The 27,416-nt window shown below is 45.1% G+C and overlaps 1 protein-coding gene across 1 annotated transcript in view; it reads left to right on the forward strand.

The window, feature by feature from the left end:
* CATSPERB (catsper channel auxiliary subunit beta) overlaps window positions 1–27,416 on the forward strand; it is a 140,935-nt gene that overhangs the window by 86,371 nt on the left and 27,148 nt on the right. Inside the window, exons 20-23 of the mRNA XM_089778257.1 lie at window positions 3,834–4,190; window positions 10,841–10,980; window positions 24,028–24,225; window positions 25,512–25,622. Of these exons, the coding sequence (XP_089634383.1) occupies window positions 3,834–4,190; window positions 10,841–10,980; window positions 24,028–24,225; window positions 25,512–25,622 (806 nt within the window). The remainder of the gene's footprint in view (window positions 1–3,833; window positions 4,191–10,840; window positions 10,981–24,027; window positions 24,226–25,511; window positions 25,623–27,416) is intronic.

A 27,416-nucleotide genomic window follows, 5' to 3' on the forward strand; every position in this document is an offset into this window, starting at 1 on the left:
GCCCTTACGGATCTCCTAGATGCTCTTTATCTCATTTGAAGAAAGGGGTCCCTGTTTCTACTCAGATTACTGAAGTGGGTTTCAGGGTGAATAAGAAAATGCTATATAATCATGACATTAGACCCCTCTCCCAAGACTATTCTAATACACCTGAATCTCTTTAATTAAACAATTTGTGGAAATAGGGTACACCAGGATTAAAGATTTTGCCAGGCCACAGAGGGTGTTGTGAGGCCTTGGGATGGGGCACTTACCTACTGCCCCACTCCCAGGGGCACACTTGGCTCTGTGCTCCCTGCCACTCCCAGGCATTGCTCCCCATGGCTATGGAAGCGATGGGAAAAGACTCAAGAGAAGCAGTTCTGTCCACTGCCAATCCCCCAGCTGGGGAAAAAGGGGAACAGCAGCATAGAGAGCCACTTCCTCCTCCATACCATGTGTGTTGCTGGATTAGGGACACACAGAGTACAGAGGTTTAAGTGTAGTTAGTGATGTTTCTAGTTAATATGATTTAGAAGTTTAATTTAAAACTTTCTAGTTGCACTTTAAAGCTATCAACTTTTAAATTCCATCTGCTTTCTCTGATGCTTCATTACTTAGATATCTGCCTTCCATAGAAAAGTTGGAGTGACAATTATAAGTTTAGTATTACTTAACATTTATATTGTAGTAGCACCTAATTTATGCTAGGCACTGTATAAATACAAAATCAATTATTGTCTCTGCCTCAAAGTGTTTGCTGTTTAGGGCCAAATCCTTTAACCTGGAGAATTCAGGACCCATGTAGCATGAAAGTGTGTAAATATATGGAAGAGGGGAAGCAGGAGCAGCTCTGAGATGGGAAATGTTAAGAACCAACCTCCAATTTGGAAGAAGATGACTCTCCTTTTGCTGGCCACAGAAGCACCATTCCAGATGGTGCCAGCAATTGATGCAGAGGAGAGGTTGTTGCCTGATCTAGGTTACTTATGAATTTCCAGTTACCATCTTTAGGGTTAACAGGTCATTTGTCCCAGGATCAGGCAAATTATTCTATGTTTGGGAACCCTAAGATGCATAGTTACAACACTCACACTATAGGAACTCTTGTATATTTTCAAATATAGTTTATTCATACATTTAACAAAGTCACAAACTCCCCAAGTTCATAAGATAAATAGGGAATGTACATTTATATTTCCATACCATATACTCATACCATTCCTTCTAGAACAACCCAACGTGTTAGCCATCATCTTCCTCATCACCTTTGCCTTCCCTACCATCCGTTGTCATTACTCTGGCATCTCCTAAGGACTACATCTCCTGCTTCTACTGCCCCTAGGTTGAGATTCCACTTTTACATGTTACACAGATGTTGTTATGTTTGATACGTATTCAGTAAGGGAAGTTTCCTTTTCTCCTAATTTGTATTTCCTCATCTTACTGATGGGGAAGTGTTATTTTTTTTATGGCTCAGTATATCATTGGTTTCATCTTATCTCAACTTATCATATATTCGTTACCATGGCACATTTGTGATTGTCTATCACATTTGTTATTTCTGTCCTACTCATTATGCATTCTAGTCTGAACCGGTTATTTCAGGTTTTTGTAAGTAATGATGTACCTGCTAAATTTGAGGGTATTCCTGGAAGTCCCTCTATCCTGTTTCTATCCAGGTAAAAGGTCCCAAACATATGCACGTCGTCTTTTCTATCTGGGTGAAAGGTCGCAGCCAAAAATACTAACTTTGCCTTAGCTCAACATTCAGGGCGTGCCTGCAAATCCCCATTGTAGCTTATTATAATAAACATATAATAAAAACCATAAGAAAATAATAAAGCTATATATCTATAGGCAAGCAAGCAGTTTAGCAATATAAGCTACAGGGTCCACAGAGAAGTGAGCATCACAGTTTTTCTCTTTCACAGCAGCATAGGAAGAGCCATCAGAGGTACACGAGCCTGGCATGGTACCAAGCACTATTATGATCCTGCTGGTTTTCCTGTGTCTGCCAGTACCAATAGCATTTGTTGCAGTATTGGCACCACCAGGATGAGGCAACCCCTAGCAGTCCTGAGATAATGTCAGTATGGTGTGGTGCCACAATTGTGGAAGGAATTTTTTCTGACTTTGGACTTGATAGAACTCACCTAGGTGCCAGAATCAATAGTGCCATCGTCTGTGATCTCAAAGCACAGGAGTACTTAATGTTAGCTTGCTCTCTTCTCTTATCCCCATGCCTCACTGACTTCAGTTCTAATGACTTTTCCTGCTGCTTATGCCTCTTGAACACTGGGGATTGTGAATGCTGGTGGGACTCAGATGTGGTAGGAGGTCCACTCCTTTTATTAAATACCCAAGAGTGGAATGCACATGTAAATATATACCCATTATTTAACAATGAAATCCAAACTGTATTTTAACAAAATTTGAAACCATTTTCTCTTCTTTTGTTGTTATTTCTAAGAAATATTCATATTTAATGCTTATATTACATAGAGCACATCTAGACTGCCCATAGCTTTCGAAATAAGATATGCAAATTTGGCACGAATTTGCATATCTTCTTCCAATTCCGTTTTTGGAAGAGTGTTTTTTTTTTAAAAAAAATGCAGTCTAGACGTGGTTCTTTCAGAAAAAAAACCCTTTTTTGAAAGAACCCTTCTTCCTAAAAAAAATGAGGTGTATAGGGTTCTTTTGAAAAAGAGGGGTTTTTTTCGAAAGAACTGTGTCTAGACTGCTTTTTTTTTTCTTTCAAAAAAACTCTTCCAAAAATGGGATTGGAAGAAGATATGCAAATTTGTGCCAAATTTGCATATCTTCTTTCGAAAGCTGTGGGCAGTCTAGACGTGCCAATAGTGTTCTGATGCCCCATAGTGCTAGACGATATATAAACACATGAAACCATCTAAGCCTTGAAGATCTAAGGAGACAAGTGATGTATATAGAGTGGCGGGTGAGAGTGTTGCAAGCCCAAATGTACTAAGAATTTTGTTTGCAGATTTCCTCATTTTTCTTTTAGCCTAACCTAATTAACAATATTCCAACTACCATTAACATATTTCAAAAAACCATTGTATTCTAAAACCCAGTTTTCACTCCCAGGGCCATCCTCACCCATATACAGAATATGCAGCTGTGTAGGGAACCCAGAATTGTTGGGGCACTACTGGATCTTAATGTCCACCCTCCTGCCTCTTCCTATCCTAGTTCTGTAGCTCTGCTTCCTCTGGACAGTATCTAATTAACTTAAAAGTAAAAAAGCCTGATAAACCTATTAACAGAACAGTGAACATGTGAAAGAGCCATTCAAGTGCCACTTAACAGGCATTTGCCAACTCCAAGTATTTACTGTCAGATTCTGAATGTACAGTGTTAGTCAGGAACTTCGTTTAAATTTTGCTTTGAAAATTTTTCATTATTGTGTTACTGCAGATCTCTAAAAATCATCATCCCACCCAGGGAGCTATCAGGCATAGGAGCACCATTTTAATAGTATTGTGTATGATCCCATAAATCCTGAGGGCCCTTTGAGTGTCAGAGGGGTAGCCATGTTAGTCTGTACCTAAAAAAAATTTTTTTAAACACGAATTTAAGAAAATGTATTGCAGTTGTAACTAACACAAATGTTTGAAAATGAGTATGTGGTTATATTCCTAAACTATTACCTCTGAGCATTCTTTACTGAAATTATGAGCTATATTCTCACACCATGATTCACACTGAGTAATATGTTAGGGCTCAATTTGCATGTTGTCATTCCAGTGGAGTAATATGGTAGGGCTCAATTTGCATGAGGATGCCATAATGGACTAGAAAGTGTAATTTATTCTCTATTCTTAATTTAGATGATGAGTGGAAGAATTTTTCTCTTTCAAAACTTGATGAATTTAATTCTTCTTATATTGAGAAGACTGTGGTGATTCCTGGCTTTAGCAGCTTCCTGATTGTCAAAATTCTGAACACACTGAGTGCTTTGGCAGATGCTACGATGCCCGAGAGAGTCCCTTTCAACAAAACCTTTCCTTCAGGCACATGGTTTGTGTATGACTTTGGCACTACGAATGGAAGAAAATGGAAGATTATAGTAAACACTTGTAAATACTGGGTACAAGAGCTTGGTAATCAACCACTGAATGCCATTAAGTACCTGGATCTTACCCAAACCTACAATTTTAAATTCAGAGTAACCCCTGTTAATACAGGTGAGACATTTTGAATTTCATTTTTAATTCTTCAACTTTGTCATCTATACACAAAACATAAAATTGCTGTGAATTTTACAAATTGCTGGTTCAGGTGAATTTTACATGATAATGGCCACAGATAATGATACTAATTTCAATTACATGTAAATTTGGAGTAGCTCTAGTGAAGACAATGTCCTATGTTTCAAGCCTCTGCCATTTACTGGAATTAACAACTGAAATTGTGCATGTTTGCTTTCGGACAAAAAGGACATTTTGAACCCTATATTTTCTTCCTCCACACTCCCCTCACATCCAAAGCCGAGAACCTTAGAATGGCCATTGTAATCTTTACAAAATTTTGACAAGTGCTTTTTCTTTGCACTCATAACTGGATTAATTTAAAATTTCAAGGCATGATCCAGATTTCATTAAATCAATGGGATTCTTTGAGGTATGTTTTTTATTTTGTTGTGGTTGAAGAATAGCCACTTTTAAATCTTTTACTGAGTGTCTAGGAAGATGGAAGTGTTCTCCCACTGGTTTTTGTATGTTACAATTCTTGCTGTCTGATTTGTATTCATTTATAGAGTCTGTGGAGCTACAGTTCATTGCAAACTTGACACTATTAATCTGGGTTTGAATAGGGACTGGGAATGGCTGGCTCACTACAAAAGCAGTTTTCCCTGTTTTAGTATTCACATCTTCTGATTTACTGTTAGGGTGGATGTGGACCACTCCCAACTGAATTGGCCTAGTTAGTACTGTTCATCCAATTGAAGGTAACTCCCTTTTTTCACATGCTAGTATATTTCTGCCTGCCTCTGTAATTTCCACTCCCTGCACCTGATGAAATGGGTCTTTGCTAACAAAAGCTTAAATCATAGAGTCATAGAATACTAGGACTGAAGGGACCTTGAGAGGTCATCGAGTCCAGTCCTCTGCCCTCAGGGCAGGACCAAGTACTGTCTAGACCATCCCTGATAGACATTTATCTAACCTACTCTTAAATATCTCCAATGATGGAGATTCCACAACCACCCTGGGCAATTTATTCCAGTGTTTAACTACCCTGACAGTTAGGAACTTTTTCCTAACGTCCAACCTAAACCTCCCTTGCTGCAGTTTAATCCCATTGCTTCTTGTTCTATCCTCAGAGGCCAAGATGAACAAGTTTTCTCCCTCCTCCTTATGGCACCCTTTTAGATACCTGAAAACTGCTATCATGTCCCCCCTAAATCTTCCCTTTTCCAAACTAAACAAGTCCAATTCTTTCAGCCTTCCTTCATAGGTCATGTTCTCTAGACCTTTAATCATTCTTGTTGCTCTTCTCCAGACCCTCTCCAATTTCTCCACATCTGTCTTGAAATGCGGTGCCCAGAACTGGACACAATACTCCAACTGAGACCTAACCAGCGCAGAGTAGAGCGGAAGAATGACGTCTCATGTCTTGCTCACAATGCACCTGTTAATGAATCCCAGAATCATGTTTGCTTTTTTTGCAACAGCATCACACTGTTGACTCATATTTAGCTTGTGGTCCACTATAACCCCTAAATCCCTTTCTGCCGTACTCCTTCCTGGACAGTCGCTTCCCATTCTGTATGAGTGAAACTGATTGTTCCTTCCTAAGTGGAGCACTTTGCATTTGTCTTTATTAAACTTCATCCTGTTTACCTCAGACCATTTCTCCAATTTGTGCAGATCATTTTGAATTATGACCTTATCCTCCAAAGCAGTTGCAACCCCTCACAGCTGGGTATCATCTGAAAATTTAAGCGTACTTTCAATGCCAATATCTAAATCGTTGATGAAGATATTGAACAGAGGCAGTCCCAAAACAGACCGCTGTGGAACCCCATTTGTTATACCTTTCCAGCAGGATTGAGAACCATTAATTACTACTCTCTGAGTATGGTTATCCAGCCAGTTATGCACCCACCTTATAGTAGCCCCATCTAAGTTGTATTTGCCTAGTTTATTGATAAGTATATCATGCGAGACTGTATACCACATCCACAGCTTCTCCCTTATCCACAAGACTCATTATCCTATCCTATCAAAGAAAGCTATCAGATTTGTTTGACATGATTTGTTCTTTACAAATTCATGCTGACTGTTCCCTATCACCTTACCACCGACAAGTATTTGCAGATGATTTCCTTAATTACTTGCTCCATTATCTTCCCTGGCACAGAAGTTAAACTAACTGGTCTGTAGTATCCTGGGTTGTTCTTGTTTCCCTTTTTATAGATGGGCACTATATTTGCCCTTTTCCAGTCCTCTGGAATCTCTCCTGTCTCCCATGATTTTCCAAAGATGATAGCTAGAGGCTCAGATACCTCCTCTATCAGCTCCTTGAGTATTCTAGGATGCATTTCATGAGGCCCTGGTGACTTGCAGGCATCTAACTTTTCTAAGTGATTTTTAACTTGTTCTTTTTTTATTTTATCTTATAAACCTACTTCCTCCCCACTAGCATTCACTATGTTAGGCATTTCTTCATCAGACTTCTCAGTGAAGACCGAAACAAAGAAGTCATTAAACATCTCTGCCATTTCCAAGTTTCCTGTTACTGTTTCACCCTCCTCACTGACCAGTGGGCTTACCCTGTCCTTGGTCTTCCTCTTGCTTCTAATGTATTTATAAAAAGTCTTCCCGTTTTCCTTTATTCCTGTAGCTAGTTTAAGCTCATTTTGTGCCTTTGCCTTTCTAATCTTGCCCTTGCATTCCTATGTTGTTTACCTATATTCATCCTTTGTAATTTGTCCTAGTTTCCATTTTTTATAGGACTCCTTTTTTATTTTTAGATCATGCAAGATCTCGTGGTTAAACCAAGGCGGTCTTTTGCCATATTTTCTATCTTTCTTACGCAGTGGAATAGCTTGCTTTTGGGCCCTTAATAATGTCCCTTTGAAAAACTGCCAACTCTCCTCAGTTGTTTTTCCCCTCCATCTTGATTCCCATGGGACCTTACCAAAATCCGCCTTCCTGAAATCAATTGTCTCTATTTTGCTGTTCTCCCTTCTACCCTTCCTTGGAATTGTGAACTCTATGATTTCATGATCACTTTCACCCAAGCTGCCTTCCACTTTCAAATTCTCAACCAGTTCCTCCCTCTTTGTTAAAATCAAATCTAGAACACCTTCCCCCGGTAGCTTTTTCAACCTTCTGAAATAACAAGTTGTCTCCAATGCAGTCCAAGAACTTATTGGATAGTCTGTGCCTTGAGGGTACGAGGCTTCTCCTCCCCTGTTTTAGGGGGTGATTCCTTATCTCCTGTATCAAGAAGAGCATAATGGTTTCCTAGTATCACGGTGGGAGGGTTCAGAGCAGGGGTGGAGCATTGCCTGCTGCCAGAAGTAACCAGCTGCCAGTGTCCACCCTGAGCCGTCTCCTCCTCCACCAGTGATGTGTCTGCAGTCTTGTGTACTGGGACAGTTACCTCAGCTGCCTCCACATGAGCACTGTCCAGGACTTGCTCATAGATTCGGATGCTCCTCAACGTAACCACCTCCTCCTGTAGCTCTCCCACCTGCTGCCTGAGAGATTCCACCAGCAGGCACCTTTCACATTGAATGGTCCCCCCAGCCTGGATATCAGTAAGTGGGAATTGCAAGCCACAGTCCCTGAAAAACCACACCAGGATCTGGGTAGAGGCATCCATGCTCAGATGCTCTGTCTGGCTACAGGTACAGGTGGACGAGACAGAAGCACAGGTGTTGCGGGTCTTCCTGACCATTGTAGGCCTCTCACTGTCAGACTCCCTATTAAATTCCCCTGTCTGCAGCCCCCTGTCCATTTTGCTCTCCTGGTCTCTCTGGCTCTGGCTTTTAAAGCTTGCTTGCTTAGGTCAGGCCTGCCCCCTTGTGAGTCACACAGAGGAAGGCTGACCAGAGGCAATCAAGGGAACAAAGGTCAGGCACTCAGTCCCAACTGCCACAACAGCTGAAACTGAAACTGAAGTCACCTGAAATCAGAATCAAAATTAAAATTCAAACAGTCGAGCAAACTCACTCCACCAACAGCTAGTACTCTCACTGTCACCTGGTAGCTTGTTCAGCAGCGGGATCTCTTGTTCTCCCTCTTAAACTCCCCTGTCTGTAGCCCCCTGTCTGCCTCGCTCCCCTGGTTGCTCTGCCTCTGGCTTTTAAAGCCTGCTTGCCCAGGTCAGGCCTGCCCCCTTATGCCCAAATAAATGTATTAGTCTTTAAGGTGCCACACGACTCCTCCCTTTTCCATTTTTTAATGTAACACTACAGTATGGGTACTTTTACCACATCTGTGTTAATCTCCAGTGTCATCAGGCCAGACTACTCCCCATTGCCAAAATATATGCTGCTTGTTCATTTTCTTGCAAAGAGGTTTACTTTAACAGAAGCCAGCAAATAAACAGAAAAAACATTTTAACTCAGTCCTTCCTTTCAGGCTGCTGTCTGGCAGGTTCTCAGGGTATGTCTACACTACCCCGCTAGTTCGAACTAGCGGGGTAATGTATGCATACCGCACTTGCTAATGAAGCCCGGGATTTGAATTTCCCGGGCTTCATTAGCATAAGCGGGGAGCCGCCATTTTTAAATCCCCGCTGCTTCGAACCCCGTGTAGCGCGGCTACACGGGGCTCGAACTAGGTAGTTCGGACTAGGGTCCTATTCCGAACTACCGTTACTCTTCGTGAAACGAGGTGTACCGGTAGTTCGGAATAGGCACCCTAGTCCGAACTACCTAGTTCGAGCCCCGTGTAGCTGCGCTACACGGGGTTCGAAGCAGCGGGGATTTAAAAATGGCGGCTCCCCGCTTATGCTAATGAAGCCCGGGAAATTCAAATCCCGGGCTTCATTAGCAAGTGCGGTATGCATACATTACCCTCCTAGTTCGAACTAGGAGGGTAGTGTAGACATACCCTCAGTTCTGAACAGCCTCTGGGCTAACACTCTCTGAGCACAAACCCCACTTTGTTTTAGAGGATCTACCACAGACGTTAGCCGTATTCCAGTGCTGCTCTCCCTCCCTAGGCATAGCCTGTCTCAATCAATCCCTTCTCTTCCTGCCCACTACTAATCTTTTAGGTAGAGAAGTCACTCAGTCCTCTTCAACTGGCTGCATTGCACACACATGCTTTATCTAAGGGAACGGGGCCTAGTCTATCCACAGTGACCTGGTGATGCTCAGTAAGAACCGAAGAAAATTAACCTTTTGGGAGACTGTTAGAAAATCAGTGTCGGTACTTACAGACTTGGTCCTGCATACACTTATACACGGGGCTCGCCAAGTGGCAGCGAGCCCCTCTTGCCAGCCATGCAGTTCAGCACGCTGCGCATGCACATGCACTAATTGCGCTGCACGGCTGTGCCAGCTTGTAATCTACTTGCCACGTGTGAGTAGATTACACTAATTGTTGAGCCCTGCTTATGCACATGAAGTAGCTTCAGGCTTATGAAGAGTTTCCTTGACTTCAGTGAGTGACCTCACATATATAAAATTACTCACATGTGTAAATGTTTGCAGGATCAAGCCATTAACAAGATAATTATCAGAAGCCCTGGAATAGATCTCTTTCATACCTGCCAATGTAAATGAATAGAGTTGCCCAGATGTATTTGACAGGAGAATTTGACCCTATAGTTGCAATTCAATTCCAGATTCGAAAATTTTAAACACATGGTAGTATGGTTGATGGTGTACAAAATAATAACAAGCATAGTACCTAGGAAAGGATTTCACATCCTAAATTATGGGTACAAAACAGTTCAGACACATCCAGTGAGATTTTCTAAAGCACTCAGAGATAAATACAGATCCTATGTGAAACTTAATGAGAGTTGTGAGGAGTCCTGTGGCACCTTTTAGACTAGCTGAAGTGTTGGAGCATAAGCTTTCGTGGGCAAAGACCCACTTCGTCAGATTAATGAGAGTTGTGCTCCTAAATTCCTTAGGTACTTTTGAAAATCCCATCATAGTGCAAAATATTTCCAAAGGATGGCCAAGTTTCAAAATGATGCAGAGTTCTTCTTCCTCTTTTCACATAGACACACATACTTGCTTTGATGGATTAATGTTAGGAAGCTTTGTGGCAGAATTCTGTTTCAAAGAAATGAATGAAGAATGATCATTTGGAGAATAACAAGCAACATGATATTCTAAGTATGTAAGGTGGTATGGAAAAAGGTGCAAAGGCCAGAGTGAATGAAGAATTCAAAAGCTGCATTGCTGAGGGTAACAAGTGGTGAGAAATAAGAGCTGAGATAAAGGCCAGCATTGAGTTGTGCAGAGCACTGAGAATGAGAGGGAGAAGCTAGATTGTAAGAGGAAGTCTGATTGAAAGACGATGGGTGGGATGTGATTGAGCGGTGAGATGGGAAGATTATTTTAACAGCATTAAAATTTGCACTAATCTGTGTGAGGATATATTACAGGTCAACTAATCTGTTTGATCAAACTAAGAAGTGGCTACTAACGTTCAGAAAGAGGCCATACAGAGGTGGAAGAAGGAAAAAAACTTCTTTCCTGTTCCCTCTATACATAGACTCAAATCTTTTCCCTTTAAGTAGAGAATTAGGTTAACACCTCTGAGTTCAAACTTAATTGTTCCTTGCTTGAGTTTTTCTATACTAAGGAGCACATGCTTCCAAGTAATTATTATCTTCATTTCTGTGCTTAATTTCACAGCCTATCCAGTCTTTCACATGCCACTAATGAAGCTTGTAGTTGGAAATCCATCCCTATTTAAAGTGAAGACAAAAGATTATTGGGATGACACTGATAGTTACACGATGGAATTCTCTGTCACTAACAATTTTTACAAAAAAGTAAGAGCAGACCAGTAGTGAGTAACAAACTGGCTCCTACCTTTTATTTTTTATTTAGCAGAGCTTTGATAAAGGGGGCAAAGCAGATGATTATTTTGTGAGAGAATTCATACTTATTTAGTGACTGGGTCATGTAGAATATCTTTATTAAAGGACTTTGCTATGCAACCATTTTCCCCATCTGATCAGCATTTTGTGAATATCTATTACCTGTTGACTCTATTAAGGTTGCCAATTTTCTGACTGAACAAAACCAGGAACCCTTTTCCTACTCCTTCTCTGAGGTCCCACTTCATCCCCTTCCCTCTAGGGCTCACTTTCCCTGACCCTCACTCAATTTCTCATTTTCACCAAACTAAAGAGGGTCCCATTTCAACCAAATGTTCAACTGAAAACCGGACACCTAGCCACCCTAAAAAGTTACTCTAGTTTCACCTATGAAATGAGTACAACTCATGTGTGCAAGTTTATGTACATGTGTGTGTGTGTGTGTACATGTAAATACACATACATATATAATAATCCTGAGCTATACTCAGATATATATTTCAAGAGCAGTATCCCTTTTCTCTTGTTTCTGTTTTCCTTTGCATCTCTACTCTCAGTGTTATTTATTGTTCATTTATATTATTCATTATCATTGCAGTTTATTTTCTAACTTCCTCAGAACAGAGACCTTGTTATCCTAGTTGTCTGTATGTGGGTCTATATAAGCATATTGCCTATGAAGTGTAATAAGTTAATGGAGATCAAATGTAGGCTCTGAGATGGATTAGTATTATGTTACTGTTCCATGCCAGAGCACTAAATCTTAAATTCATGATGGGAGAGTCACCCACCAGATTTCACCTTGAAAGTTACTTTTATTTTTTCCTTTTCGTATGTTTGGTGTTGGGGTAAAGGCAATATTTGTCAGGTAATACAGAACAGATCAGGAGAAAAATGACCATTTGGAAAATTTTTCTTTTTATTCTTTCTGTTCATGTTGACACACAGACCTTTCTGCTGTGGGCTTTTTCACAATCATGACAAATGCACATAAAATAATATTAGTATAAGCAGGGCTCAACAAATTATGCAAAACCCTACTTGCCAGACAAAAAAGGGACTCGCCACCTCCACCCTGGCTTGTTTGGGTGTACCACTGTGGCACCCAAGTTATTTATAAATATATTATAAACCTCTACCTTTTCCCTCTGCTGCCATGTTTCCTCCCCTTGCTCCATCAGCTCCCCTGGAGCCTGCTGCCCCCCAATCCCTCACCGTCCTCTGCTGTCCTGACTCCTGCCCTTCTCACTGCCCTCAGCCTTCCTGAGATCTGTCCCCCTCCACCAGCCCTTCTCTCCCCACTGTGCCCACTCCTCCAGTAGCCCCACTCTTATCGTGTGAGCTACCCCTCCTTATTCCCTCTCCTAACACCTCCCTCTATGCACCTGCCCTGCCTCTCTCCTCTGGTCCTTCCCCTGCAGGTGTCTGCCCTTCTGTTTCACCCCCAGAATCCCCTGGCACTTACACTTTCCTGGTGCCTCCCTCTTCCCTCACTGCCCCTGCCCCCGCCCCCTTTTCCCTCTTTTTCCCTGATGCCCACCCCGTCACCACCCTCTGCCCCCATTCCCCTCATGCCTCTGTGCCCTCACACATGCCTTGCTCCATCCCCACCTTCCTCATGCCCACCCTTTCTTTCAAGCCTTCTCCCAGCACCTCCCCCTCCTCCCTCTAGCCCCCAATGCCCTTCCCCTCTCCTCTCCCAGCATCACCCTGTCCCCCCTCTCACTGACACCTCCCCTCCTGCCCTTTTCCTCATTGTCTTTACTTGGCCCCCTGGGATTTGTCTCTCCTACACCCCTGTCCCTTGGTGCCTTCCCCTTTCTTCTCCTGACCTGCCCCCCTCCCCTCCCATCAGCACAAGCCCCTTGCCCTATTTTCCCCCTTCCATTCCCCTCCCCTACCTGGCTTCTGCCTTCCAGTTTGTGGGGCTGCCGGAGCCTTTTTGAATCTGGCGGTCACCAGCCATGACTACATCAATGACATCTTCATGATATGGACCCACGGGAAAGAAACCCTTGAAGAATTCCACAGGAATTTCAACAACTTCTGCCTCACCATCAAACTCAGTCTGGATCAGTCCACACGAGAAATCCACTTCCTTGATACTACACTACTATTAAATGATGTACAAATTTCCACCACCCTATCCCGGAAACCTACCAACCACTACACTTACCTTCATGCTTCTAGCTTCCATCCCAGACACATTTCCCAATCTATTGTATACAGCCAAGCCCAATGATACAACTGTATTTTCTCCATTCCCACAGACAGAGACAAACAACTACAGGATCTATATAGAGCATTCTTAAAACTGAAATACCTTCCTGGAGAAGTGAAAAAACAGATCAACAGAGCCAAAACAGTACCCAGACATGAACTACTTCAAGACAGGCCCGGAAGAGAAAACAACAGAATTCCACTTGTTATCAACTACAGTCCACAGCTTAAACCCCTCCAACGCATTATCAACAATCTACAACTTATCCTGGAAAATGACCCCTCACTCTGAGAGGCCTTGGGGGAAAAGCCAATTCTCGCTTACAGACAACTCGCTAGCCTCAAACAAATTCTTTCCAGTAACCGCGCAACACACCTCCATCATAATCATCCAGGAACTCACCCCTGCAATCAGCCCTGGTGCCAACTCTGCCCACATGTCTATACAAGCGATTTCATCACTGGACCCAATGACATCAGCCACCAAATCAGAGGATCTTTTAACTGACATTCACTAATGTGATCTATGTCAGCAATGCCTCACTGCAATGTATATTGGCCAAACTGGACAGTCTCTACGGGAAAGAATTAATGGAAACAAATCAGATATCTGAAAAGGTAATAACCTGTTGGACAACACTTTAATCTTCCTGGACTCTCATTAATGGATCGCCAAGTCGCCGTTTTGTTTCAGACCAATTCCACATGCCAAATACATAGAGAAGGATTGAAACTTAACTTCATTCACAAGTTCAATTCTTATGCTGATGGTCTGAACCAGGATATAGGGTGGCTTGCACACTATCTTCAACTTTTTAATGACTTAACCAACCAAAAAAACCAATGGAGATGGCAATGGTTCTTGACAGCCTCTTGTAACTATTTGAACTATCTATTCACTGTCTCTTTTTTTTCTTCCTCCCCTCCTCTTCTTCCTTCTTCTTCCTTCTTCTTCCCTCTCCCCTCCCTCCTTCCCTTATTTATTCTTGGATCTGGTCTTATTATACTCTGGTAATCTGAAGAAGTGGGTTGTGCCCACGAGAGCTCACGATACCATCTACACGTTTTGTTAGTCTTTAAGGTGCTAGTAGACTGTTGTTTTTTAAGTTTTTCCTGTTACAGGCTAACTTGGCTACCCCTCTGAAGCACATTAATTCTGTTAATCATAACATCCTCTCTTTTATCATGTCATAATTCTTAACTCACCCTCTCATCCAAAATGTCCTAGTTAAAAAAAATGGCCTTTACAGAATGAACAGAAAATTAACAAGCATGGACTGTGATAGATAAAGTGAGAGAGTGAATTCCTGAGTCAAGGATGCTTCACACACACCCCTTCCCATCTAAAACAAGTGGCTCTAGTATCCCATCACAACCACAGTCCTATTACATGTGGAAAGAGGCAGATGTTGTGATATTTAAGCACATAAAAATACAGGCAGTCCCCGGGTTACGTACAAGATAGGGACTGTAGGTTTGTTCTTAAGTTGAATCTGTATGTAAGTCGGAACTGGCGTCCAGCCGCTGCTGAAACTGACCGCCAGTTCTGACTTACATACAGAATCAACTTAAGAACCCCAAGCATCCCCAAGTCAGCTGCTGCTGAAACTGATCAGCAGCTGATTCCAGGAAGCCCGGGGCAGAGCAATTCTGCCTCGGGCTTCCTGTAGTCAGCGCTGGTCAGTTTCAGTAGCGGCTAAATCAGGACGCCTGGGGAGAGCAGCTGGGGTGCTGCTGGGTTGCTCCAGTAGCGCCGCTCCTCGGCGCTACTGAACCAACCCAGCAGCACCCCATCTGCTCTGCCCCAGGCGTCCTGATTCAGCCGCTGCTGAAATTGACCAGCAGCGGCTGAATCAGGACCAGAGCAGCTGGGGTGCTGCTGGGTTGGTCCAGTAGCGCCCAGAGCTGCGCTGCGGGACCAACCGGCAGCGCCCCAGCTGCTCTGCCACAGGCGTCCTGAGAAAAGCCTAGTCTGCTGGGGGGGGGGCGTACTAGCTGCGCCCCCTCCGCCACCCCAGCAGACCAGGAAGACGCGGGCGGCGGACCAAGACGCACCGCGGTCCCGCCGCCTGGGTCCTCCGCGGCTTTGCTCCCAGTCTCCCTGGTCTGCTGGAGACCAGCAGACCAGGGAGACAGGGAGCAAAGCCTCTGAGGACGCCGGCAGCGGGACAGCCGCGGGGCGTCTGGGCTGTCCCGCTGCTGGCTTCCCCCGCAGCTTTGCAAAGCCTCGGGGAAGCCGGCAGTGGGGCAGCCCAGGCGCGCCTGAGCTGCCTCGCTGCCCGAGCCCCTCCGCGGCTTTGCAAAGCCTCGGGGAAGCCGGCAGTGGGGCAGCCCAGGTGCGCCTGAGCTGCCTCGCTGCCCGAGCCCCTCCGCGGCTTTGCAAAGCCTCGGGGAAGCCAGCAGCGGAGCAGCCCAGGCGTGCCTGTGCTGCCCCGCTGCCCGAGCCCCTCCGCGGCTTTGCTCCGCGTCTTTCTGGTCTGCAGACCAGGGGAACGCGGAGAAAGCCCCGTAGTACACGGGTGGCAGGACCGCGAGGTCCCACAGTCCGTGTACTCCGGGGCAGCCCCATTCGTAACTGCGTATCCGACCTAAGTCGGATCCACGTAAGTCAGGGACTGCCTGTATTGCAGTTATGAACTAAACTGTGGGGGTATGTCTACACTACCCCGCTAGTTCGAACTAGCGGGGTAATGTAGGCATACCGCACTTGCTAATGAAGCCCGGGATTTGAATTTCCCGGGCTTCATTAGCATAAGCGGGGAGCCGCCATTTTTAAATCCCCGCTGCTTCGAACCCCGTGTAGCGCGGCTACACGGGGCTCGAACTAGGTAGTTCGGACTAGGGTGCCTATTCCGAACTACCGGTACACCTCGTTTCACGAGGAGTACCGGTAGTTCGGAATAGGACCCTAGTCCGAACTACCTAGTTCGAGCCCCGTGTAGCCGCGCTACACGGGGTTCGAAGCAGCGGGGATTTAAAAATGGCGGCTCCCCGCTTATGCTAATGAAGCCCGGGAAATTCAAATCCCGGGCTTCATTAGCAAGTGCGGTTGCCTACATTACCCCGCTAGTTCGAACTAGCGGGGTAGTGTAGACATACCCTGAGAGAGTCTCAGAGGGGTAGCCGTGTTAGTTTGTTACTGAAAACACTTAAAAAAACTTTCATCTGAAGAAGTGGGTTGTGCTCACGAAAGCTCATGATACAATCTACATTTTTGGTTACTCTCTAAGGTGCTGCAGGATAATTCATTGTTTTTAAACTGTGAGAATTGAGTACAAGTTCATAAACTGTCACAGTATGCTATATAACTATATTGATTGGAAAGGTACAAAAGAGATATGGACTGTTCTGACAAAAAGGCCTAGTGATCTAGGAACTTAAATATAATCAAGGTAACCAAGAGAAGTGTGAGATTGGAAATCAATGAATCAAAAGTGATGTGTCAGAAATTAGTCCTGTTGGACAAAACAATGAAGGGATGGGCTATTTCACCCATCATCCTTTTAGGTTCTTCTCTCTCTCTCTCTCACACGCACACACACACACACACACACACACACACAAAGGGTATGTCTACACTATAGCATTAATTAGAGTTAACGTAATTCAAAATAGTTAATTTGAATTAAGATAATTCGAAATAACACATCTATACACAAAAACTATTTCAAAATAGCATTTTGCTATTTTGAAATAGCACGTCCACTCTGAGTGGACCCTGAACTGAAGTTAAGGCTGGCCAGAACCAGTGCCAGCAGGGCATCAGGTTAGGACTTAGTGTGTGGGGCTGCTGCCTGAGGCTAACTGAGCTCCGTGCTGAAAGGGACCCTACCCCTTCCCGGACAGACAGTTCTCAGGGTTCCCCACTTGCTTGTCTACCTCGATGAGGGACAGCAAAGCATCCCTGTTTTGGAGTGCCCTGAGTGCCCTCATTCGGGACACCCTGGGCATGCCGGTGCGTCTCATGGGGTTGTTGCCATCAGCCCAGCTGCACTTGCTGAAGGCTGCCATCCACAGGCTCCATTGGGTGGCTGTCAGGATCCAGGAAGCCCTGCGGGAGAGCGTCCACCCCAAGGACCCCTCAGAGCTCAGTGCTCCCCATCGGGGGCTCATGCCCCATTCTTCCCTCACATCCTTCCACTTATCCCTCCCTAACCACCCTTTCTGATGTCAAAGAAAAGCCATGTATGTTCAAAAATAGAAACTGGGTTTATTGAACAAAACTGGGGTGGGGGTGATGAACCTCTGGGGAGACTGGGAAAAGTAGGTGGGAGAGGGGAAAAGAGAGGGTGAGAGAGGGGAGGGGAAAACCTGGGAGGAGGGAGCTGGAAGGGGAAGCAAGGATAAGAAGGGGGAGGGAAGCTCAGGGCCCAGGGTTGGGGGTTTTGCCGGACCAACTTGGTTTTCATGCAAACCTGCTCCTGGGTTCACATGTAGCCTCTGGTGGCCAGGCTGGCAGCTATCCTGCCATAAATGGCTGTGTTCCTCCATCTAGTGCAGAGATTATGGACGTTGGGGGCATCCCCCCCAAACCTGAATAAGGTCCATGATCTCCACCCTGAACCAGGAAGGCGCCCGCCTTCTCCAGCCCCTGTCAGGCTCCTGAGAGCTGGCAGACTGCTCCTGGGGAGCGGTGGAGGGCTGGCTGCCAGTGGCTTGCTGGCTCATGTTTTGAGGCCACTGGGTCAGGGGCCCCGGTGGCCACTGCTGGCTCTGGGCTGGCAGGCTTAGAGCTGGCACAGGCACTGTGGCCAGGGTCTGCCCCTTTAATGGCCCCGGGGCTGGAGGAGAGGAGAGTAAGTTTTCCTGGTTGTGCCCAGAGTGGTCACCAGGACTCCCTGGGAAGGGCTGGCGGCCCTCTATTTCAAATTAAGTGTCTACACAGCACATAATTCAAAATAGCTATTTCTAATTTGGCATTACTCATCATAGAATGAGGTTTACCAAACTCAAATTAAGTGCTTTGCTATTTCGAATTACATTTGAAATAGCGGTTTGCATGTATAGACACTATTAAAGTTAATTTGAAATAACAACTGTTATTTTGAAATAACTTTGTAGTGTAGACATACCCAAAAACTGGGAGAAGGGGGATTCAGTTGGATGGACATGAACACAATAATTACTGACTAAAATGTGAAGAAGTGAGCTTTCACCATCATGGGTGCTATCTCTACCATTTTCTGGACTACTGGAATGCAGCATGACACCATTGCGATTTTGTCAATCTGATCCTGAGAGATGTTCTGACCAGAGAGAGGTACCCAGATGACAACCACTTCCACCATCTTTGGCTAAATCCTATTTTTTTAAAATCTCTCTCCTTTTTAGTCTGTTTAATAAGAATTTGGTTTGCCAGTTGGGATGATATATTTTTGCAACATTGCTATAAGCTGTGACCAGATATGCAGATAAAAGCAATATCCTAAATTGATGGAACAAGTATGCCAGGTCTCCGAGTCACTTTAGCAGAGTAGTTGCAAATAAGATTCAACATCTTTGCTACGATTTTCTCTTCCTCTTGTGTGTTTTTGTGGTTTTGTCTCCTAGGCTCCTGGCACCCCTGGCAGGCTAGATCCCTCATGACTCCTGCACAAACCCCCCAGCAGTCCGCCCCCGCCATCTCCACCTCCTACCACCTGGCTTCCCCCTCCCCCCCCGCAGCTCGTGGACCCCCCCAGCAGACCATATCCCTGCCTCTGCATGTCACCTGTGCCCCGCACCCCCATAGGTCCAGCACAGCTCCTACTCCCTCCTCTCAGATAACCAGAATTTTTAAGTTACCGGCACGCCCTAATCCCCATGCGTGCCAGATAACACAGGTTTTACTGTAAATATTTTACATTTCAAATGCTTTAACTTTTTTCCCTTCTGTTTCTGTATCTTTAATAAAAGGTTAGAAAGGATTTGGAATGTTTTTGGCCTGGTACTAAGCAGGCTGATCTGATAGCTCTCTTAACCAAATCCCAAACTTTGTTTAATTTTGAACAGTGAGTGGTTCATGTTAACTACTTTGACTTGTGACCCTATATATTCCATCTAATGTAATACATAAGTCTCCAGATAAATGGTAGCAAGTCATATAGGTTAAAGATATCCCCTGGTACCCAACCCAGCAAGCCAGTCAGAGCAAATTATGAAGCACTCTGTGTATGACAGCATAGACCAGGCATGTCAAACTGGTATCTGGAGGGCCGCATGCAGCCCCATAAAATTTTTTTGCGGCCCGCCAGTACATTTTGAGAAAGACTGAAGTGCGGCCCACTGGCCGCTCGGCTCACATGGCGGAGTGCAGGGTATGTTGGTTGGACACTCTGCGCAGGGTGCCACAAAGACCACTCAAAGTCGGCTGGCTGGGCAGCTCTGTGCATAGCCCCCAGCTGGGCAGCTCTGTGCACGGACCCCAGTATGTGCTCATGTAAGGGGACTGTTACCCCTTACTAAAACTCTGTGGGAGTTTTTGGTTTGCCAGCTCGCAGTATCTGAAGGGGAAGAGTTCATGAGACTGACTGACCCCAGAGACAATGGAAAGCAGCCAACACTCCAGCTCAGCCTGATTGACAGGTTGGACAGGCCAGTGAGGAAGGGGAGAGGCCAGGCCCCGTCCTCCCTGTGAGCTGGGATTGTTCTGGCTCTCTCTCTGAACAAACAAGCTGTGTGCAGAAGAGGTCCTGCAAAGACAGAGAGCTGAAAGAGCAGTACAAGCTGTATGAAGAAGTCCTGAAGCGACAGAACCAGACACAGACAGGCCAGGAGTACAAGCTGTGTGGAGAGACTGTCTTGTGACAGCAGAGCCAGGCATACACAGCACAGGGAGTGCAGACCCTGTGTTGAGCAGCAGACTGGCAGTGCTCAGAGAGCCAAAAGGAACAGAGAAGCAACACAAGGAGCTGGAACTGGCCAAGCAGCACAGCCTGCAGCTGGATGTGGTGAGCACCTGGGACCAGCAAAGTGTGGGGAAAGGCTCTGGACTGGGAGAGGGGTCTGGCCACTTCGAGCTTGAGACTGTGTGGTCACTACCAGAGCTAGCGTGTCCTGCCTGTAGCCCCCCTGCAGCATATCCAGGGCCTCTAAGAAAGAGACTGTGGACTGTCCTTACACTCTGCAAACTGCTGTTTTGATGTCCCTGTGCTACAGAGCAGGGCTGTGTGTTCTCATTTAACCATTCTCATTTTTCCTTATTCTTTTCTCTTTAATCAGTTGTTGTTTAATAAATTGTATTTGCTTTGAACCTTATGAAGTGATCACTGGGCCAAGAAGGCCTGCAGTGTAAAGAGAGCACCTCGGAATGGGGACACACCCTAACTCCTGCCCCTAGTGACTACAAGGTCAGGGATTAAGCCCCAGGAAACCTGGACCCAGCCTTGTTGGGGTTTCAAGAGCTCTGCTACTCAGGAGAGTGGAAGGGGAGCCCTCAGGATCAGGGAGCCGTGGGGTAAAGGAAGTGGGAGCGGGGACTCAGATCCTTTCGCTGGTTCATTTCACCGGGGTGTATAGAAGCCAAGAAAGTTCCCCACAATAGCGGGATCACTCCCCCGCTTACACTCACAGCTGGCCAGCCACTCTGTGCATGGCCCCCCCAGCATATGGTCACAGCCGGCCAGCCACTCTGTGCATGCCCCTTCCCCTCCCGCATGTGCTCACAGGGTCTAAGGAAGTGTGGCAGCAGCAGCAACGCGACAACGGCGGTTCTAGAACCCAGGCTTTAGGTTGGGGCAGGAGGGCTGAGGGGTGCCTGCCTCTGGGGGAGGCATTAGGTAGTGGGGGCCTGGAAATCCTTGGCTCTGGGGGAAGGGAGAGGCATTAGGTTGGGGGGAGCTGGAAGTCCTTGGCTCTGGGGAGGGGCTGGAAGGCCTCTGGAATCCTCTTGGGAGGCTCTGGGGGAGGGGAGGCATTGGACCACAGTTCTTTAGCTCTTCCCCTTGTGCAAACATACAATTAAGTGTTATTTATATGATGTCACATACTGTTTCTCAAATAATATGATAGCATACAGTTTTTTTTCTACTGAATGGAATGGAATCAAGAATACTGAAATATAGACACATGCAAGGATCTGATTTGTGGTTCCCAGTTTAATTTTCATATGTCCTGAGTTTTAAGTATCTAACTGTGCTGTGTTAATATTTGTCATGATTTCCTTCAAATGTAGGCATTGCCAAATCAGCCAGTCGGACCCTGTAGTCTAGTCCAGTATTCCAGGTACAAAAGTGGCCAGTACAAGATGTGTCACAGGATGGGGTGGGAGTATGTTCGCATATGTCCACAAGAAACTACAGTGAACAGTTATCCCCAGATAGGGAATGTTGTTTCTTCACTCCCATCATTTTATGGCTGGCTTAAGACCTGAAACATGAGTGGGTTTTAATGTGTTGTTTATCCTACCTATGGTATTTTAGATGTTCTCATTATCAATAAGCCTTTATCTTTTAAAAAAAAATCTTACAAACTTTTGACCTTACTGTTATTTAATGGCAGTGAGTTCCACAGATGAATTGGGTAAAAAAAGTTTCCTTTTATCAATTTTAAATTTGTTGTCTTTTAAGTACCGTATATACTCGAGTATAAGCCGAGTTTTTCAGCACAGTTTTTGTGCTGAAAAATGCCCCCCTCGGCTTATACTCGAGTCAGCCTCCTGCTCGCGGGCGGGCTCAGCGCGTCTCTGCCGCCGGCCGGGTCTAGACGCGTGAGCCCTGAGCTCCGGCCCCCCAGCCCCTGCCCTCCTGACCCTCTCAGCCCCCCTGTCCCCATGTCCCCCCGAGCCCCTGCCCTCCTGGCCCACCCAGTCCCTGCCCCCTCGGCCCCCCAGCCCCTCCCCTCCTGGCTCTCCTGGCCCCCCAGCCCCTGCCTGCCCAGCACCATGGGCCCTTGCCGCGTGGGAGGAAGGGCGTTTGGGGCCGTTCGCCATGACGCTCGGGTGCAGCGCTGAGCTCGGGAACAGCTGAGCTCGGGACCAGCCGCTGCTCCCTGCTCCCCCTCCCCTCCCCTCCCCTCCCGTGGTAAAATCCAGCCAGCACCGGCACCCGCTCCCCCCACTGGCTCATTGGCCCATCGATGCCCGGCTCTGGTCTCTCACAGCCCCCCCCCTCTGGCTCGTTTAGAGGGGGCTCGTTGGCAGGCGAGGGGGCCGGAACGTGGGGGCTGCGGGGCGGGGGCGGCGGGGGCTGAGCTGGTTGGGCCGAGCGTCTCTGATAGATACCGAGATTTTATTGGTATCTATCTTCATTTTTTACATTTACCAGTAGCTGCCTCATTTCCTACCCTAGGCTTATACTCAAGTCAATATTTTTTCCCAGTTCTTTGGGGTAAAATTAGGTGCCTCGGCTTATATTCGGGTTGGCTTATACTCGAGTATATACAGTAAATGTAAAAAGATATTCAATTAAGCCAGGTGAGGGTGACCAATTAATCTTTGTAATGGCATTACAATATTTTGTGTTATTTCCTTTCCTTATGCATTCAGTGAAATCCTTTCTTTTGGATTTCATTCTACCTCTTCCCCTTTTAACATTTATTACTCATTGAGCAAATGTTCTTTTTTTGTGTGTGTGAAGCTCGTCAAAAGGACAGGAAAATTGGGTCTGTCTGTCTTTGCAGCAGCTATGCTAATTACTCCCTTTTCACATTTTTCAAAGTGTTAATAATTCTGTTTTTTAAAATAGGGTTTCAACCATTGGTCCTGGTATTCAAGACCATGCTCCTTTTTTGTAATTCCAAGATCCATTCCTAGTGCTTTTAAGATAGAAACAATATTCACCATTCTCCAGTCCTCTAGGAAAGGATTTATTTTGATGAGATTGCTTAACTTCATTATTAGCTCATCTAGTTCATTCTGAAATTTCTTCCAAACACATGAATCAATTTATCTGCCCCTGTTGCTCTTAGATTTATCACTTTGTTCTAGCACCTCATCTTAAATACATCCACAGAAGTTGAGGAACAGTTTCTGTGGAAAGGAAATTACTTAGCTGCTTTGCAAAGTCTTTATTGTTTACTCTCTGCTAGTCTAGCAGACTTAGCAATGTCTCTCATAGACTTCCTGCTTCTTAGAAACAAATATTTTTGTAATGTTTTGGCTATTTGCTCATCATTTCCCACCTTGCAAACCTGATATCTCTCTTACATTTTTCCTCTCATTTCATTTTCTGCTCTATAGACTTAACTATAGACATTGTGTTTCTTTAAAGAAAATGCAGACTATTGTTTGCCAGGCTGAAGCAATTATTCTGAGATATGAGTCTCTCCCTTATTGTTTGGGACAGTTTGGGACAGGCCTGAATTTTTAGAACTAAAAAAACCCTATAATCCTCTTAAGTTAAAAAAAAAAAAGAGGAAACCATACCAGAGATCAAAAAGCCGGAGTGAAATTGTGCTAATTTACTTCTCAGTTCAGTTTAAGTTTAAAGAACTCACAAGACATAATAGGGCAGTAGTATTAAATTTAAAATATATAGTGAAGTGGTGTGTTTTTTTTAGTGTGAGAATGTGCTATGACTTTCTGACAAAGTACCTGTTTGTTTGTTTGTTTGTTTGTTTGTTTGTTTGTTTGTTTTTTGCTTGACAAATTGGGAATGGCCCTGTGGCCCTGAAAGCTATCAGTTTTAGTTTGTGTGGCCCTCAGTAGGCTTCAAGTTTGACATGCCTGGCATAGACCAATCCTGAACAAAACTGTATGCCCATAGGTCATTTTTTGCTTTATTTTCCATATAATACTATTTGTAATAGTATTCTGTCCGTTTTAGATATGCTCATTTATTTTTACTATTTGAACTTCCACAGGGTAAATCTTCAATAGCTGTCATTCTCTCAAAAGCATCACTTGTTTGTGATGTGTCAACAATTGTCATAACACTGAAGAGTGGTTGTTCGTACAGTAAATCAATGCACTACAGTTCTCCAATGTCAATCTCTGCTGAGAATTGGCTGCATGGGGACCCAGAAGATTCATATGGTTTCAAACTCTTAAAACAGTTGCCGGTAAGATAGCTAAGTAATCAACAAATGTATATCCAAAGGGAGTCAAGTTCAGCCTCCCATTTGTGCATCCACCTTTGTTGGAGACAATGATTCTACAAGCAAAAGTGAATTATGCTTATTTGCACATATAACTTGAGGAAATGAATAGACAAACTGGTGTCCACCTTTTGTAGGTTCATTTAGTCATGCACAAAAAATGAGTGTAAATTAAGAGATCAGGGATTGGAAGTTGGGTCAAAAAATGGTTAAACTTTGTTATAAACATGCCATCAAGTGGCAGCAGGGCACAGCGGGGCTGGGAAAGAGTGGCAGGGTGGAGCAGAGCAGGCTACCAAGATACTCCAGCTCCTGCAGCCATGCTGAGGGCGGGAAGTAGGCCCAACCATTGCTGCCGCCTTGCAGCATGCTCCCGTAATGTCCCACCTCATGTTGGAGGGAGGGAGTTTCAGCAAGGGGGCAGAGCAGGGGTGAAGTGGAGCATATGTAAGGCTTGGAGAGGTGGAGGGGGTGGAGCAGGTGTGGTAGAGGGCCTGTGGTGGAGAGTTGCCCCAGTTACAGGGCACTGAGGGGGCTTGCTCCAGGTTCTGCAACATCTAGGGATGGCCTTGCTTCTAACATTCCAATAATGCAAATCCTCTCAAGTAGATATTAATTCATTATTTCAAGATTTATTGTTTATTGATACTATTAACCTGACCATTGAATAGCTCTTTGTTAATATTTGTTGTCTTATACACAATACCAATTTATATGGCTGAATGATTCATGTTCTAACTTGGATTTTTAATCATGTGAAATGTTCTAGAGTAGACTTAAGATATCACAGACTTATCCAATATTAATTGTGTTTGAGATACAAAATATACAAATTTTTGCACATTATGTTAAATGCCTAAATAAGACAACCAAATCCCTTACTGAGATCAGCACTCAGTATGTCAAATGTGCATGCATATGTCAATTTGAACATTCAAGTATAGCATCTGAAGGTTCCATTTAGATGCCCATGTTAGAAAATTGAGTCTGCTTTGTTTTTAATGCATGTTATTAAACACGTAATCATTTTTATTACATTTCTATGTCCACTTTTGTCCCAAATGGAAAAGTATCTATTTCATTAGCCTCACAAGTATGAACAGGCTTGTTTTGTGCTTTCTGTGATTAAGACCATATATATTCCTTCTGCAAACTTATTCTAAGATTTAGAAACTCTAGCATGATCTTTTGACTACATATAAATGTGTATTTATTTCATATCCATTTGTCTTCTGTTATATTCTATATAGGTAAACTACAGGCCTCCATCTAAACTGGGAATAGCTGTTCCACTCACTGATAACTTTTATAATGCTGACCCCAGCAAACCTAGAATGAGAGATTATTTTTCAGGATCAAAAGTAAGTCTTCTGTAATCATTTCACTGCTGCTGAATGTTCTGGGATCATGAGGGTTTTCAATACTGTTCATTATGTACATTCTGTTCAGTTTTATATCAGTCACTTTAAATAACCAATGCTACAAAAGATCAAAAAGAGGCAAATTTCAGACTGGACAACTAGTGATATGCCAGGGTCATCTTTTTCATCTTGCTCAGGGTAAAAAATCTTCTTTCCTATATGCTGGATTTACAGCAGAGCCTATTGAGCCTTATAACACCACTGGCTTGCTGCAATGGAAGCTGCAGCAGTAAGTACAACTGTGGATTCTGCATCAACAGAGAGGAAGGACAGTGGAAACTGAATTGCAGTGGAACTGCTAGGGATTTTTTCAATAGGAAATATCAGTTACTCAGAAACGTATTAATTTTTTATTAAACTTTTGCGGGGAAATTTTTTCAGATCTAGGGTGGAAGTTCTGGTGAAAAATGAGGTGTCTGAAGGAAGAGACTCAACACAGAGCAGCCAGGTGATTGGGTCACTCATTTAGGATGTGGGAGTCCCTGGATCAAGTCACTACTCCATGTGCTTTGGAGCAGGGTGTGAACATGGGAGTCCCACATCCAGGGGTAAAAGCAACTTCAGTTTCTTTCAGGTGTTGTCATATCGCAGTTTCCCTTGGGGAGGGCTCAGACTCAGGGCATGAGGTTGTCTGAGAGCGGGGTGCAATACAACAGCATCAGTAAGAAATTTAAATGTGGGGTGAAATATGAGAGGCTCAGGGCAGGGCATTAGGGAGTGTGCCAGTGGGGAGGGCAAAACAGAGGGGAATATGAGGAGGTGCATGTCTAGGGTGCTCTAACTCAATGCCCTTTCCCTTCCGCAGAGCCAGGGACATAAATCTAGTGGGGCAGAGAGTAACACCCTGGGTCTCACCAGAGCCACGTACTTTTCCCTCCAGGCGCTGGGGCCTGTACGCAGAGCAGCTGTGAATGGTCCAAGTGTGCAGCTCCAACCATTCCACTGGAGGCATGTGCTGCCGCTCCCTCCCCAATCCCCTTTTCAGGGCAAAAAATCCCAGACATTTTTTGCCTTTTAAAAAATCGTTCAGATGGCGATTCAACATGTGAAAACAAAGACTTGTACAGGAAAAACTGGACATATGGTAACCCTACCCATGCCCCAGCACAGACCTTTCTCACCCCGGCCTCACTGCCTGGCTCCGCCGCTGCCTTGCCACGTCTCTCTCTACCCAGCTCTGCCACTGCCTTGCCACGTGCCTACCTGCCTGACTCCCCCTGCTGCCTCTTGCCACCCCAGACAGCTCCTGCGCATGTGCCAATCTGGCCTGGCACGGGGAGGTGCTGCTGCTAAAGCAGACACAGCTGCCATATCTGCCACCACCTTTTGCTGGGCCCCCTGAGCTGGCTGGCAGCTTCTGTGCACATGCCGATGCAGCCTGTCTCAGTGCCGCACGGCATGGCTCCTCTAATGGGCAGATGCTGCTGCTGTGGCAGATGTAGCAGGTGTGCTCAGCTGCCACCTCTTGCCGCTCCCCCCCCCCTCGGCCGGCTGGCCGGCAGCTCCTGCAAAGGTGGTTTGTCTCATAGCCACGCGGCTTGCTGCTCAGCGCTGCTGCTGGAGCCCCAGTGATGCAGCAGGCAGGCAGTCAGGGAAGCAGCTCAAGGTGTCATGTGCTGCATGCAAAGGGGCCACGGGCCATGTGTTGAATAGCTCTGCTATATGTTATATCTTGTTGTTTGCTGACAATATCAGCCCGTGCACATTTGGGCGAGCAATCAATGTAGAAGTCAA

The sequence above is a fragment of the Pelodiscus sinensis genome, chromosome 5, assembly GCF_052426305.1.
Source record: "Pelodiscus sinensis isolate ZL-2025 chromosome 5, ASM5242630v1, whole genome shotgun sequence".
Classification (NCBI taxonomy): Eukaryota; Metazoa; Chordata; order Testudines; family Trionychidae; genus Pelodiscus; species Pelodiscus sinensis.